The 16,532-nt window shown below is 42.1% G+C and overlaps 1 protein-coding gene across 4 annotated transcripts in view; it reads right to left on the reverse strand.

Moving 5' to 3' along the window:
* Positions 1-16,532, reverse strand: part of LOC128699011 (uncharacterized) — a 118,505-nt gene that overhangs the window by 33,607 nt on the left and 68,366 nt on the right. For all 4 annotated transcript variants that reach the window (XM_053791528.2, XM_070096840.1, XM_070096841.1 and 1 more), the window contains exons 6-8: positions 12,522-12,635; positions 6,402-6,523; positions 4,728-4,832 (exon numbers count right to left, since the gene is read on the reverse strand). In XM_053791528.2, the coding sequence (XP_053647503.2) occupies positions 4,728-4,832; positions 6,402-6,523; positions 12,522-12,635 (341 nt within the window). The remainder of the gene's footprint in view (positions 1-4,727; positions 4,833-6,401; positions 6,524-12,521; positions 12,636-16,532) is intronic.

The raw sequence follows: 16,532 nt of genomic DNA on the forward strand, positions 1-16,532 counted from the left end.
TGCTCCCCACCAGCTCTCAGGAATTCTCGCCAAACACCTCTCTAAACTCTTGGGCACTATCAGTCCAGCACATCTCAAACACTCAGGTGATCTTCTCAATCGCATTCGCAACATCAACATCAGGAACAAGAAACTTTCCAGCCTTGACGTGACTTCCCTATTCACCAAAGTACCTACTACACAAGCCATCGATCTCTTGCGCAGAAAAATTGACGATTCACTTGATCTTCCCATTCCAGCCAGCGATTTCATCGACCTTGTTGAACTATGTGTTGGCTTTACGTGTTTCTCTTTCGAAAATCACCTCTTTCAGCAGACTTTTGGACTACCCATGGGTTCGCCACTCAGTGCAGTCCTGGCAAACCTATACATGGAACATCTAGAAGCCGAACGTTTCTCCACCATTATTCCTTCGTCTGTCACTTGGCTCCGTTATGTTGACGACATTCTCCTCATAACTCCTAAACGCTTCAACGTTCAAGCTCTCCAAGACAAGCTCAACCAGGTCGAGCCTTCAATCCAGTTCACACTTGAAGAAGAAGTCGACAACACTCTTCCTTTCCTTGATGTCCTGCTCTGCAAAGCTGACCACGAAGTTCGTTTTAAAGTCTATCGAAAACCCACCAACCAAAACGATCTTCTCCACTTCTACTCTCACCACGACACCAAAACCAAACGTGGTGTAATTATAGGCTTCTTCCTGTGTGCACTCAGAATCTGCAGCAACGAGTTCCTTGAGGAAGAATGCACTATAATTGAACAAATATTTTCTAAACTCCACTATCCTCGTCACTTCATCAGAGACTGCAGACGGCGAGCATTAAACATCTTCAACACACCCAGAGAAGACACTGCCGAGAAGAGATACATAGTCCTTCCCACCAACTCCATTGCCAAACATGTTTCCAACATCTTTGCCAAAACATCATTCCAAGTATCTACCTCCACAACCACGACCATCAAGGACATCACCAGTAGTAGGCAGGACAAGCCTCCATCCTCTGCAGGGGTATACATAATCCCTTGTAATGACTGCAACAAGTTATACGTGGGCGAAACATCAAGGGACCTCCAAACACGTATTTCAGAACACCAATACGCAAGCAGGTCTGACGACACAAGGAATGCCTGCGTACAACACCGTAATTCACACAACCACTTGATAAACTACAGAAACTCAAGACTTATCGCCACAGAAGACAACACTCAATACCGAAGAATCCTGGAATCATCACTCATTTCTATATCCGACAACTTCAACCAGAATAGTGGCTTCTATAACATAGCTGAACCACTTGCCAAGAAACTTCTTCATCGCTATCCCACATAAGAACACTGTAGAAGGTCTGCTCACAACTTATCCAATCTCCTTTCCAAGCTACCCAAGTTTTTAGACTCTATAACCCCACTCGGTACATCATCAGATGCAGCATTCTTCACCTGACCTCAGCTGGACTATAAATACTCGCGTTCCTTCCACCCCAGGTAGTTCTGGTTGTGACTTGAAAAAGCCTACTGTGTGGGCGAAACGTAGTCAATAAAGGATCACATTATACTGCATTTGTGTTTATATTGCCACCGTCCTTATTGAGGTATCGGAACGCTATCCGTAGGTTTGCCAGGCGCCCGTATGCTGCAGCAGTTATCTGATTTATGTGCGCCTCAGGAGATATGCTCGGTGTTATACTCACCCCCAGATCTTTTTCCTTGAGTGAGGTTTGCAGTCTTTGGCCATCTAAACTATATTGTGTCTGCGGTCTTCTTTGCCCTTCCCCAATCTTCATGACTTTGCATTTGGCAGGGTTAAATTCAAGGAGCCAGTTTCTGGACCAGGCTTGTAGCCTGTCCAGGTCTCTTTGTAGTCCTGCCTGATCCTCATCCGATTTGATTCTTCTCATTAACTTCACATCATCTGCAAACAAGGACACTTCTGAGTCTATCCCTTCCGTTATGTCGTTCACATATACCAAGAACAGCACAGGTCCTAGGACTGACCCCTGTGGAACCCCGCTTGTCACAAGCGCCCACTCTGACACCTCGTCACGTACCATGACTCGTTGTTGCCTCCCTGTCAGGTATTCTCTGATCCATTGCAGTGCCTTTCCTGTTATGTGTGCCTGATCTTCTAGCTTTTTCAGTAACCTCTTGTGAGGAACTGTGTCGAAGGCCTTTTTGCAGTCCAAAAAAATGCAGTCGATCCACCCCTCTCTCTCTTGTCTTACTTCTGTCACCTTGTCATAAAACTCTAGTAGGTTTGTGACACAGGATTTTCCTTCCCTGAAACCATGCTGGTTGTCAATTATACACTTGTTTCTTTCCAGGTGCTCCACCGCTCTCCTCCTGATGATCTTCTCCATGACCTTGCATACTATACACGTTAGTGATACAGGTCTGTAGTTTAGTGCCTCATGTCTGTCTCCCTTTTTAAAAATTGGGACTACATTTGCCATCTTCCATACCTCGGGGAGTTGCCCAGTTTCAAATGATGTGTTGAAGATCGTTGTTAACGGTACACACAATATCTCTGCTCCCTCTTTAAGGACCCACGGAGAGATGTTGTCTGGTCCCACCACCTTTGAGGTGTCAAGTTCGCATAGCAGCTTCTTTACCTCCTCCTTGGTTATATGTACCTCATCCAGCACTTGCTGGTGCACCCCCCTGCTCTGATTTCCTGGAGTCCTACTGGTTTCCACTCTAAATATTTCTTTAAATCTTGTGTTGAGCTCCTGACATACCTCACGGTCGTTTCTTGTGAATTCCCCATCACCCTTCCTCAGTCTGATTACCTGGTCCTTGACTGTTGTTTTCCTCCTGATGTGGCTGTACAACAGCTTCGGGTCAGTCTTGACTTTCGATGCTATGTCATTTTCGTATTGCCGCTGAGCCTCCCTTCTTATCTGTGCATATTCGTTTCTGGCTCTTCGGCTAATCTCTTTATTTTCCTGAGTTCTCTGTCTTCTGTACCTTTTCCATTCTCTAGTAGTCTAGTAGTTTTTGCCTCCCTACACCTTTGGGTGAACCAAGGACTCGTTCTGTTCTTCCCATTATTTCTGTTTCCCTTGGGAACAAACCTCTCCTCTGCCTCCTTGCATTTTGTTGCCACACAGTCCATCATTTCTTGTACTGGTTTTCCTGTCAGTTCCCTCTCCCACTGAATGTCTTGAAAGAAGTTCCTCAAGCCTGAGTAGTTCCCCCTTTTGTAGTTTGGTTTTTCCCACCCTATTCCTGCTGCTCTCTCCACTTGGAGCTCAACTATGTAGTCGAAGCACAGAACCACATGATCACTAGCTCCCAGGGGCCTTTCATACATGATATCCTCGATGTCCGAACTACTCAAGGTGAATACAAGGTCCAGTCTTGCTGGTTCATCCTCTCCTCTCTCTCTGGTAGTGTCTCTAACATGTTGATGCATGAGGTTTTCCAGTACCACATCCATCATCTTGGCTCTCCATGTTTCGGGACCCCCATGGGGCTCCAGGTTTTCCCAGTCAATCTCCTTGTGATTGAAATCACCCATAACTAGCAACTTTGCTCCCCCCATGTGTGCTCTCCTGGCCACCTCGGCTAGTGTGTCGACCTGTTGCTCTCATCGTATTTTTCTCTTGGCCTCCTGCAGTTCTGTGGTGGGTTGTACATTACTGCAATTATCACCTTATGTCCCTCAGACTGGATTGTTCCTACTAAGTAGTCCCTTTCGCCCATGCCATCCATTCCTTCCATTTTCTCAAACCCCCAGTGGTTTTTAATGAGCAGTGCAACTCCTCCTCCCCCTCTCCTCCCTCTGTCTTTCCTGAGGATTTGATATCCGGATGGAAAGATTGAATCTGTTATTATTCTGGTGAGTTTTGTTTCTGTGAGTGCTATTATGTCTGGGGATGTCTCCTTGATTCTTTCGTGCCACTCCTCATACTTATTTGTTATTCCATCTGCATTTGTATACCACACCTTCAACTTCTTTTCTAAGATTGTGGTCTGGTAGGTGTATTGGGGTTGGGGAAGTGGGAGACCTGATAAGGAACTATGGGTGGTTGCTGTGGGGGTGGAGTTTGTAATGCAGTGGGTGGGGGCATTGGATGTGGTATGGGTGTTTTGGTTTAGAGTGTTTGGTTGCACTGGGGTTGACCTGGTTGGGAGGCTTCTATAGGAAGTTGTGAGGGAGGCTGTATTTGATCTTCCTGTGTCTGGGATCTCCTGTCTGTCTTCTCCATCCCCTCTCTTTGCTCCTTTCGCCTTTGTACCATCTCTCTCTGTTTCTGCCTTTCTGCTTGTGTTCTGTCGCAGTTGAGATACACCTTCCTGTATGCCGGCATGTCCCTTAATCGTGCTTTCTCCTGCAGGATCCTGTTCCGAGTCGATTCTGCCTTGAAGGTCACTTTCACTGGCCGGGTTCTTTTTTTTACAAACCCCCCTATTCTCCGAAAATTTTCCAGCTGGGTCATGTCGTCTTCTATTGCTTTCATGATGCTTTCAATTGCTTTTTTTTCCCCTTGTTTTCTTGCTTCATATGTTTCCCCTTCAACTTCCTGGAGCCCATACACAAAGACTGACCTCACCCTTTCATTCTCCCACTGCATATCCCTGTGTATCCACAGCTCTGGAGAGCTACCCTGCTTAGTTTGTAAAGTTTATTTTGGACAACAATTAAACCCTGAACAAGTGTGTAATGCCTATGAGACATTATGTTGGAAGAGGCCTTTGAAAACCTACATCATAAAACACAGTACCACCTTGCTTTTCTGTTTCGATGCATCGGGAGATGTCATGTGCAGGTCCTTTCTGGTATACTGTGGAGACAACTTGCATTCTTTAACAGGTATATCTTGAGGTCCTTCCTGGAGAAAAAAAAAAAAAAAAGAGAGATGATTATGGTGCAATTTTGTCAATTATTTCTATCCACTTGTATATAACTCGCATTACTACGGTATTAGATCTATGGGAATACACTGCCAGCTACAACTGATCCCCGATTTATGCCATTAATGAGTTCCTGAGAATCATTCATTAAATGAATGTCTGCAACTTGAAATCTATGCTTCCTTGAACACCCATCTTATAATCAATCAGCACCCAAGCCATAATATTTCATATCTAATTTCATCGTTTTAACAATAAAATGAAAAACATTGTATAGAACTCATATGCAATCCAATATCTTTCCTTTCTTTAGTGAGAGAGTGTGTGTGTACTTGCCTAATTGTGGTTGTAATAAAGTTGGTAGAATTACCAACAATATGTAAAGTAAAAGGACACAAGTGCAACTAATGTGACATTTTATTGTGGCAACGTTTCTCTCTCCAGGAGCCACAATAAAATGTCACATTAGTTGCACTTGTGTCCTTTTACTTTACTAATTGTGGTTACAGAGGTCAAGTCACAGCGCGTGTGCATGCGTGTGTGTGTGTGTGTGTACGCACGTATTTGTACTCACCTATTTGTGGTTGCAGGGGTCGATTCAAAGCTTCTGGCCCTGCCTCTTCACTGATCGCTACTAGGTCCTCTCTCTCCTTGCTCCATGAGCTTTATCAAACCTCGTCTTTAAACTATGTATGGTTCCTGCCTCACCTACGTCACTTTCTAGGCTATTCCACTTCCTGACAGCTCTATGGCTGAAGAAATACTTCTTAACGTCCCTTTGACTCATAAGTCTTCAATTTCCAATTGTGACCACTTGTTTCTGTGTCCCATTTCTGGAACATCCTGTCTTTGTCCACTTTGTCAATTCCTTGCAGTATTTTACATGTCATTATCATGTCTCCCCTGACCCTCCTGTCCTCCAGTGTCATCAGGCTGATTTCCCTTAAGCATTCCTCGTAGGACAATCCCCTTAGCTCTGGGATCAGTCTCGTTGCAAACCTTTGCACTTTCTCTAATTTCCTGATGTGCTTGACCAGGTGTGAATTCTAAACTGGTGCTGCATACTCCAATATGGGCCTGACGTATATTGTGTACAGAGTCTTGAAGGACTCCTTACTGAGGTATCGGAACACTATTCTTAGGTTTGCCAGACGCCCGTATACTGCAGCAGTTATATGACTGATGTGAACCTCAACATTATTACTACCCCTTCCTTAGCTCTCTCTCAAATACTCCTGACTTAATCCCATTTACTTCTCTCCAATGAAACTCCCCTACCCCCTTCAACTTTGTTTTGCTTCGAGCTATGACATCCAAATGCTTTTCATTCATAACAATGGCAATCATCTCTTTCTTATCATTTGCACTACATCTATGCACATTCAAACATCCCAGCTTTATAAAGTTTATCTTCTTTTTACTTTCAGTAATTTATACAAGAGAAGGGGTTACTAGCCCATTGCTCCCAGCCCTTTAATCTCTTCTCATGAAAAGCATGGCTTATAGAGCAAAGATTCTTTACTGCTTCCCAATGTTTATATACTTACTACATTTGAGAAACATTTATATCTTGCATAGCGAGACACTTCAAAAGGCTCACCAAACCCAAGGAGACATTTTTTGAAAGTGAAGTTGTCTCCAGTCAAATTTTCCACTCCACTGGACTCCACTGAAATATATATAATGTCTCATCAGTTATAAATAAAATTATACTTATTTTAATTTTATGAAAAATTAAATCTGAAACTATTATAGTTATTTTACTTACTCCAAATATTATAAAGAAAGAAAAATAACATCTAAATGTTCATTAATATATATAATGATTGACTAATATTAATGGATTTCCAAAAACTATGAATCAAACTTTATATAATATTGTAATGTATATGCCATCTTTATACCAATAATGTAGTTTAAATCTTTCGTACCACGTTTTGTAATAAAATATACTTATTGGTAAAAAAAATTAAGAGATGGGGTTGTAGGGGAAGTGAAATATTCAAATGGCTTCAGAAAGAAATCCAAATATTCTTCCTTGAAGCCTTTTTATCGACTTCTAGGCTATGGGTCCTACAATTTGTGTGTGTGTGTGTGTGTGTGTGTGTGTGTGTGTGTGTGTGTACTCACCTAATTGTACTCACCTAATTGTGCTCACCTAATTGTGGTTGCAGGGGGTCGCGTCTCAGCTCCTGGCCCCGCCTCTTCACTGATCGCTACTAGGTCCCCTCCCTCTCTGCTTCCTGAGCTTTGTCATACCTCTTCTTAAAACTATGTATGGTTTCTGCCTCCACTACTTCACTTGCTAGGCTATTCCACTTGCTGACAACTCTATGACTGAAGAAATACTTCCTAACGTCCCTGTGACTCGTCTGAGTCTTCAGCTTCCAGTTGTGACCCCTTGTCCCTGTGTCCCCTCTCTGGAACATCCTATCTCTGTCCACCTTGTCTATTCCCCGCAGTATCTTGTATGTCGTTATCATGTCTCCCCTGACCCTTCTGTCCTCCAGTGTCATCAGTCCGATTTCCCTTAACCTTTCCTCGTACGACATTCCCTTGAGCTCTGGGACTAGCCTTGTTGCAAACCTTTGTACTTTCTCTAACTTCTTGACGTGCTTGACCAGGTGTGGGTTCCAGACTGGTGCTGCATACTCCAGTATGGGCCTAACATACACAGTGTACAGTGTCTTGAACGATTCCTTATTAAGGTATCGGAACGCTATTCTCAGGTTTGCCAGGCGCCCATATGCTGCAGCAGTTATTTGGTTGATGTGTGCCTCCGGTGATGTGCTCGGTGTTATGGTCACCCCAAGGTCTTTCTCCCTGAGTGAGGTCTGTAGTCTTTGTCCACCTAGCCTATACTCTGTCTGCGGTCCTCTTTGCCCCTCCCCAATCTTCGTGACTTTGCATTTGGCTGGATTGAATTCGAGAAGCCAGTTACTGGACCACATGTCCAGCCTGTCCAGGTCTCTTTGCAGTCCTGCCTCATCCTCGTCCGATTTAATTCTTCTCATCAACTTCACGTCATCTGCGAACTGGGACACTTCAGACTCTATTCCTTCCATCATGTCGTTCACATATATCAAAAATAGCACCGGTCCTAGAACTGACCCCTGTGGGACCCTGCTCGTAACAGGCGCCCATTGTGATACCTCTTCACGTACCATGACTCGTTGCTGCCTCCCTGTCAGGTATTCCCTTATCCATTGCAGTGCCCTCCCTTTTACATGCGCCTGATCCTCCAGCTTCTGCACTAATCTCTTGTGGGGAACTGTGTCAAAGGCCTTCCTGCAGTCTAGGAAAACGCAATCTACCCACCCCTCTCTCTCGTGTCTTACTTCTGTTACCTTGTCATAAAACTCCAGGAGGTTTGTGATACAAGATTTCCCTTCCATGAACCCATGCTGGTTTTCATTTATAATCTTTTTCCTTTCCAGGTGTTTGACCACTCTCCTCCTGATAATCTTCTCCATGACTTTGCACACAATACATGTCAGAGACACAGGTCGGTAGTTTAGTGCCTCGTTTCTGTTTCCTTTCTTAAATATGGGGACTACATTAGCTGTCTTCCATTTCTCAGGTAGTTGCCCAGTTTCAAGGGATGTGTTGTGTGTGTGTGTGTGTGTGTGTGTGTGTGTGTGTGTGTGTGTGTGTGTGTGTGTGTGTGTGTGTGTGTGTGTGTGTGTGTGTGTGTGTGTGTGTAGTGTGTGTGTGTAGTGTGTGTGTGTAGTGTGTGTGTGTAGTGTGTGTGTGTAGTGTGTGTAGTGTGTGTAGTGTGTGTGTGTAGTGTGTGTGTGTAGTGTGTGTGTGTAGTGTGTGTGTGTAGTGTGTGTGTGTAGTGTGTGTGTGTAGTGTGTGTGTGTAGTGTGTGTAGTGTGTGTGTGTGTGTGTGTGTGTGTGTGTGTGTGTGTGTGTGTGTGTGTGTGTGTGTGTAGTGCATGTGTGTAGTGCATGTGTGTAGTGCATGTGTGTAGTGCATGTGTGTAGTGTGTGTGTGTAGTGCATGTGTGTAGTGTGTGTGTAGTGCATGTGTGTAGTGTGTGTGTGTGTAGTGTGTGTAGTGTGTGTAGTGTGTGTAGTGTGTGTAGTGTGTGTGTGTAGTGTGTGTGTGTAGTGTGTGTGTGTAGTGCGTGTGTGTAGTGTGTGTGTGTAGTGTGTGTGTAGTGTGTGTGTGTAGTGTGTGTGTGTAGTGTGTGTGTGTAGTGTGTGTGTAGTGTGTGTGTGTAGTGTGTGTGTAGTGTGTGTGTGTAGTGTGTGTGTGTAGTGTGTGTGTGTAGTGTGTGTGTGTGTAGTGTGTGTGTGTGTAGTGTGTGTGTGTGTAGTGTGTGTGTGTGTGTGTGTGTGTGTAGTGTGTGTGTGTGTGTAGTGTGTGTGTGTGTAGTGTGTGTGTGTGTGTAGTGTGTGTGTGTGTAGTGTGTGTGTGTAGTGTGTGTGTGTAGTGTGTGTGTGTAGTGTGTGTAGTGTGTGTAGTGTGTGTGTAGTGTGTGTGTAGTGTGTGTGTAGTGTGTGTGTAGTGTGTGTGTGTGTAGTGTGTGTGTGTGTAGTGTGTGTGTGTGTAGTGTGTGTGTGTGTAGTGTGTGTGTAGTGTGTGTGTGTAGTGTGTGTGTGTAGTGTGTGTGTGTAGTGTGTGTGTGTAGTGTGTGTGTAGTGTGTGTGTAGTGTGTGTGTAGTGTGTGTGTAGTGTGTGTGTAGTGTGTGTGTAGTGTGTGTGTAGTGTGTGTGTAGTGTGTGTGTAGTGTGTGTGTAGTGTGTGTGTAGTGTGTGTGTAGTGTGTGTGTAGTGTGTGTGTAGTGTGTGTGTAGTGTGTGTGTAGTGTGTGTGTAGTGTGTGTGTGTGTAGTGTGTGTGTAGTGTGTGTGTAGTGTGTGTGTGTGTGTGTGTGTGTGTGTGTGTGTGTGTGTGTGTGTGTGTGTGTGTGTGTGTGTGTGTGTGTGTGTGTGTGTGTGTGTGTGTGTGTGTGTAGTGTGTGTGTAGTGTGTGTGTGTGTGTGTAGTGTGTGTGTGTGTGTGTGTGTGTGTGTGTGTGTGTAGTGTGTGTGTGTGTGTGTGTGTGTGTGTAGTGTGTGTTTGTGTAGTGTGTGTGTGTTCACCTAATTGTACTCACCTAATTGTGGTCAAGACTCAGCTCCTGGCCCCGCATCTTCACTAAGTGCTACTAGGTCCTCTTTTTCCCTGCTCCATGAGCTTTATCATACCTCATCTTAAAGCTAAGTATGGTTCCTGCCTCCACTACCTCACTTACTAGGCTATTCCACTTCCTGACTACTCTATGACTGAAGAAATACTTCCTAACATCCCTGTGACTCATCTGGGTCTTCAACTTCCAATTGTGACCCCCTGGTTTCTGTGTCCCCTCTCTGGAACATCCTGTCTCTGTCCACCTTGTCTAAGCCATGCAGTATTTTGTATGTTGTTATCATGTCTCCCCTAACAATCTTGTCCTCCAGTGTCGTCAGGCCAATTTCTCTCGACCTTTCTTCATAGGACATTCCCCTTAGCTCAGGAACTAACCTTGTCGCAAACCTTTGCATTTTCTCTAATTTCTTGACGTGCTTGATCAAGTTTGGGTTCCAAGCAGGTGCTGCATACTCCAATATGGGCCTGATGTACACAGTGTACAGTGTCTTGAACGATTCCTTACAAAGGTATCGGAACGCTATTCTCAGGCGCCCATATGCTGCAGCAGTTATCTGGTTTATGTGTGCTTCCGGAGGCATGCTCGGTGTTGTACTCACCCCTAGATCTTTCTCCTTGAGTGAGGCTTGCAGTCTATGTCCACCTAGGCTATACTCTGTCTGCGGTCTTCTCTGACCTCCCCCAATCTTCATGACTTTGCATTTGGCAGGGTTGAATTCAAGAAGCCAGTTGCTGGACTATGTGTCCAGCCTGTCCAGGTCTCTTTGTAGTCCTGCTTGATCCTCATCTGATTTAATTCTCCTCAATAACTTCACATCATCTGCAAACAGGGACACTTCAGAGTCTATCCCTTCCATCATGTCATTCACATATACCAAAAATATCACTGGTCCTAGGACTGACCCCTGTGGGATCCCGCTCATCACAGGCACCCACACACACACATGCTGTGTGTGCATGCATGCATGCGTGTGTGCATGCATGCATGTGTGTGCGCGCACGTGCGTGCACACGCATGTGTTTTTGTACGTTTTGTGTGTGCTTATGTTTTGCCATAGTTGTTTAAGTAAAAGCCAGGGTGTTTCTGAGAGGTGTGGTATTAAAAGATAACAAACTTGATACAAAGTGGGAGTTGCCTCAGTTGTTTTTTTTTTCAATGAGAGTTTTTTGAGATACGAAGAGAAATTACAAAGGTCGGTGGATAATTGTTGGAGAGCAAATAAAAGCATAAAATAAAAAGTGAAAATAGGAAAGAGTAAGATAATAAGAATAAAAAAATCTAGGCAATGAAAGACCAGAAATCAGATTAGAGGAACAGAGAATGGAGGAAGCATATATTTGTAACCCACCGGCCATCTCCCACCGCGGAAGAGTGATGTGAAAAAGAGGTTAACACTTTCACCGTCATTCATTCACTATCTTGTCACAGGTGTGCTGACATCACAATTTGGCTGACCATCCAAACTAATATTTTGGAGTGGACTTATCAGACAGTTCTATAAAAGATTAGGTGAACCATGGAATAGTTGAGGGAAAATGTGGGTGGTGCATAAAGACAGCTTTATCCATGGATGCAAAGAGGAAAATGTACCAGAGTATAACAATATCAACACTGTTATATGAGTGTGAAGCATGGGTTATAAACATTGCAGTTAATAGGAGAGTAAGTTCATTTAGGTACCCCCCCCCCCAAAAAAAAAGAAAAAAAGTCAGACAAAGTGACTTATTTCCACTGGGGTCCTTGTAATATCTCATTATTTGAACCTTAAAATTTAAACCAGCTAAGTAACTCAACTATGTGAAAAGAAGTTACAATAAAAGGGTGGAGGCAGTAAGGATATCATGTTTGAGGGCAATGTATGGTATAAATATTATGCAGAAAATTGGAGCATGGATATTAAAAGGTGTGGGGTTATTGTAAGTATAATTCAGAGGGCTGAGCTGAGAAGGGGTTGTTCAGGTGGAATGGATATTTAGAGAGAATGGAGCAAAATAGACTGACTAAGAGGGAATATAAATCTGGGGTGGAAAGGTAGTGGTAAAGGTCATTACAGAAAGAGATGGAGAGAATGGGTAGAAAAGGGTTTTGAGTACTAGATGCTTGAACATTCAACAGGGTTGTGGGAGTGCATTAATTCAGAATAAGGTGGGGGGGGACATGTGGATTTTATAACTTGATGTGCTCTTGGAATGTGAGCAAGGTAACACTCATAGAGGGATTCAGGGAAACCAATTAGCCAGACTCAAGTCCTGAAGTTGAAAAGTACAGCACCTACACTCTAAAGGAAGGATTAGAATGTTGTAGTTCTGAGTCATTTGAACAGTGATGCCAGCACACTTCCAGCAAAACAGTGACAATCAATGGCAGAGAATGTGTTTCCTCTTTTTCTGAGTCATCCTACCTTGGCAGGAAATAGCTGGTGAGCTAAACAAAAAAATATAATTTAGAAGACTCATTTTTGTATATCAGTTGTATATATGGTTGTAATATATATATATCTGTGTTCAGAATTAAAAAAAATTATTTACTTACAGTATTTATTTATCTCAATCAATGATCTTAATTTTTTGCCCAGTGGAGGGTGATAATATATGTCACATTTGGAATGGGAAGTAGTCAAACGTATTACTACTTCTCGGATCCAACCTGGAAGAATAACAGGACAAATAAATACAACTATAATATATAAATAAATTGTGCACGACTTAATTAATGAAAAATTACCTACAGGTATTGTATACAAATAGAGTCTAGTACAGCTTTCACATGAGATACAGCTGACAATAATCATTCTCAACCCTTTGACTGTCCGTCACATAGAGCTACATTACTGACACCAGGAAACATCACACAGATCTACATCACGAGCTCAGCTCACTCAGATAAACTGCAAACGATAAATTTTGGCCTAGATATGAGAGAAAGGGTCTGTGTGGTGAGTGTACACAATATAAAAAAAAATCTTGCCTTATGCAGTGCATGACATTCCTGAGGACAGGTATGGCTAACCCTACACCCCCACAATCTATTTTGTGTTTTACTGGGTCAGATTCAATTATTGGAATGCCAAAAACCATGACCAATTATTCCTGGTTATATTATATTATCTGAGAAATAAGGTAACTCTTTTGATTTTTTTGTGATGAATTCAATATGGAAGGTAAGAGAATCCTGGTGGATATGATTAATGAACAGAAGAAAAATGTTGTTTCAGTGCCAGGAATGTCTATAGTGTTTATTTTGGACTTTTTAAACTGGGTTTTTTTAATTTAATTTTTCATAAAATTGCCCAAATTACTGACTTCTGTGCACTTTATAGGGTAGTTTTGAAAGTTGAATAAGAACTTTCTTGTGCTAAATTGATAGAACAGAAGGCATACTAGCAAAATAGCAAGAAATTTGGTCAAACTAAGCAATGGAATTGGCTTAAAATAGGACTCAATGTCTGCGTAATTGCTGATGCAAAAATTGTGCCCAGACCACTTAATTTTGTGTCTGAAATCCCCCTGATTATTAACCCTTTGAGAGTCAAGAGGCCCTCTCCCAAACTCGTTCTCAGGGTCGAAAAATTTTCGAAAAAAAAAAATAAAAAATTTTTCTCTTATGAAATGATAAGAGAATCTTCTTCTGATCATAATGACACCAAAAGTATGAAATTTAATGAAAATCTTAAGGAATTATGCTCTTACGAAGTTAGCGGTCTCAAAGTTGGTGATTTTGCCCACTTTGGGCCCTATTTTCGGCCAATTCCAATGTTGCAGTTGACTAAAATCATAGCTGTTTCCCTATTACTCCATTTGTTCTAGCGATTGAGTACAAGAATCCAACCCATTTACCAATTTCAACTACCCAATAAAGTGGTCAGAAATTGGCAATTTGGGCAATTTCACACAAATTTCAAAAGACGCCAATTTCAAAATAGGGTTCAGAATAAACAAGACAGACATTCATGGCACTAAAATAACATTTTACCTGTTCATCAGTCACATCTCTAGGCCCCTCTTACATTACTTTTGCTTTCCATTTTGAATTTTTATTCTCACAGAAAATAGAAAGTTTTCTGTTATGTATCCTACTGCATCATTGTAAAAATGGTATAAATGATATCAGCGCACTTATGAAAGAATATTAGACTCACCAGTTGACGTGTATTGAACGCGTGGCTTGATTTGTTTACTCTTGAATATCGGCAAAAATCGATAATTTTCGCTACTTTGAGCTCACTTTCAAGGTACTTATCGTGAAACCAATCAAGGTCATCTCTAATTCTGTAATATATCTTCCATTCTATCAAATGAGACCAAGGAAACGAAAATACAACCATAAATACCATACAAAAATTCACTAGAAAGTCACTGTTTTAAACCAAAAACACAATCAGCTTTTTTTTCTCATTATGCACAGCATGCGTCAAGATTTTTTTTATACTGCGCACACTGACCACACAGACCCATTCTTTCATATGTAGGCCTGCCAGCTTTCTTCCACCAGATTTGAAGGCGCTAGAATTTAGGTGTACAAGTACGTGACCGACCCTGGCTGCAATGATGTACTAGTACGTGACCGACCCTCAAAGGATTAATTCACTAAAAAATAAATCAGGCAGACCACTTAACTTTGTGCCTGAAGTCCCTCTGAATATTAATTCACTAAAAAATAAGTCAGGAAATCTAGCTAATGTCCCACCACTACAGTAAGGCCCCACTTTACAGCGTTTTGCTTTACGGCATTCTGCTTATACAGACATTTCAAATTATGATCAAAACTCACTACACGGCTCCCTCAACCTGACTTTCTAATACAGTCACTATGCCCCACCTGGTTTGTTTACATTCTCTGTGAGCTCCATGAGCACCGCGTCTCTCCATTTTGTTTGGACACTTTCCAAAATTTCAAGTACAGTGGACCCCCTCCTTATGATATTAATCCGTTCCTGAGAGCTCATCGTAAGCCGAAATTATCGTAATGCAAATTAATTTTCCCCATAAGAAATAATGGAAATAAAATTAATCCGTGCAAGACACCCCAAAGTATGGAAATTTTTTTTTTTTACCACATGAAATATTAATTTTAATACACACAAACTGAAGAAGACATGCACAATTACTACTCTACTATTGAAGATCTGGTGATGATTGATGGGATGGGAGGAGGGGAGAGTATGGAAGTTGTTGTTGTTTAGAAGGATAATCCCCTTCCATTAGGACTTGAGGTAGCAAGTCCTTTTCCGGGGTTACTTCCCTTCTTCTTTTAATGCCACCAGGACCAGCTTGAGAGTCACTGGACCTCTGTCGCACAACAAATCTGTCCACAGAGCTCTGTACCTCCCATTCCTTTAAGACTTTCCTAAAATGGACCATAACATTGTCATTGTACAGGTTGCCAACACGGCTTGCAGTAGCTGTGTCAGGGTGATTTTCATCCATAAAGGTTTGCAGTTCAACCCACTTTCCATACATTTCCTTAATCTCTTCTTTCAATTCCATACTAATTCTCGCTCTTTTTACAACAGGGATGGCACTAGAAGCTTTCTTGGGGTCCATGGTGACTTATTTTGCAGTTACAAGCACTGGGATAATGTGAAATGTACCGAATGTATGCGTAGATGCGACCACACTGGCTGGCTTGTAAATACTGGCGCTGAGGCCACATGTGGGACGCGTCCCGGTCAAATCACGTAAGGCGAGTTTTTTAGCGTGAGGCAAGGCAAAATTTTTGCGTTATAAGTATCATATGGCAGATTTAACGTAACGCGATGTCATCGTAAGACGGGGGTCCACTGTATTTTTAAAAATTATTTCATATTTTATATATACGTACTCTGATAATTATACCTATGTGTACCTGTACCTAAATAAACTTACACACTGTGCTGGCGTGCAGGTACACATTAAAATCAGTAAGAATGTCTTATGTCTCGAAATGCCATATAAATAATGATAATACTAATACTCAATAATAATCACTGAGGCATATTAAATGTCATATATTACATCAATATACATGTTTTCAATAATCCATCTTTGACATTTTTTCAAAATTATACAATAAACATGCTACATAACATAAACATGATAAATACACCCCACAGTAGAATAAATTAACATAAATATGAGATGTGGTAGCCAGGCAACTTGTTTACATAACTCCATGTCTGTCCTCTCTCGTGTACTCATTCTCTCTCTCGTTTATTCGTTTTATCTCGTTTACTCACCTCTGACCCTACATTAAGACTACAAATGTTTTAAGGTAAGTAATAAGTGAACTGTATATGCATTTTATTGACTCAAGAAATCGTAATGACACGGCCGGGGGTATGGTTTGCATTTTATTGCTCTGGGATGCTTTAAACGTCATACTATACTGTATTATGTGTGGGTGGGCTGGCCTGGTATGGTAGCCTGGCTGCTACCATACCTACCACACCTGATTTCTTACAGTAAATACTATGTAGATGAATGGTTCAGAGAACCAACAACTTAATAACATAAGAACATAACATCAACAACCTTCCATATGTATCTCAACAACTTAAATCTATTC

Source organism: Cherax quadricarinatus, chromosome 55 (assembly GCF_038502225.1).
Source record: "Cherax quadricarinatus isolate ZL_2023a chromosome 55, ASM3850222v1, whole genome shotgun sequence".
NCBI lineage: Eukaryota > Metazoa > Arthropoda > Malacostraca > Decapoda > Parastacidae > Cherax > Cherax quadricarinatus.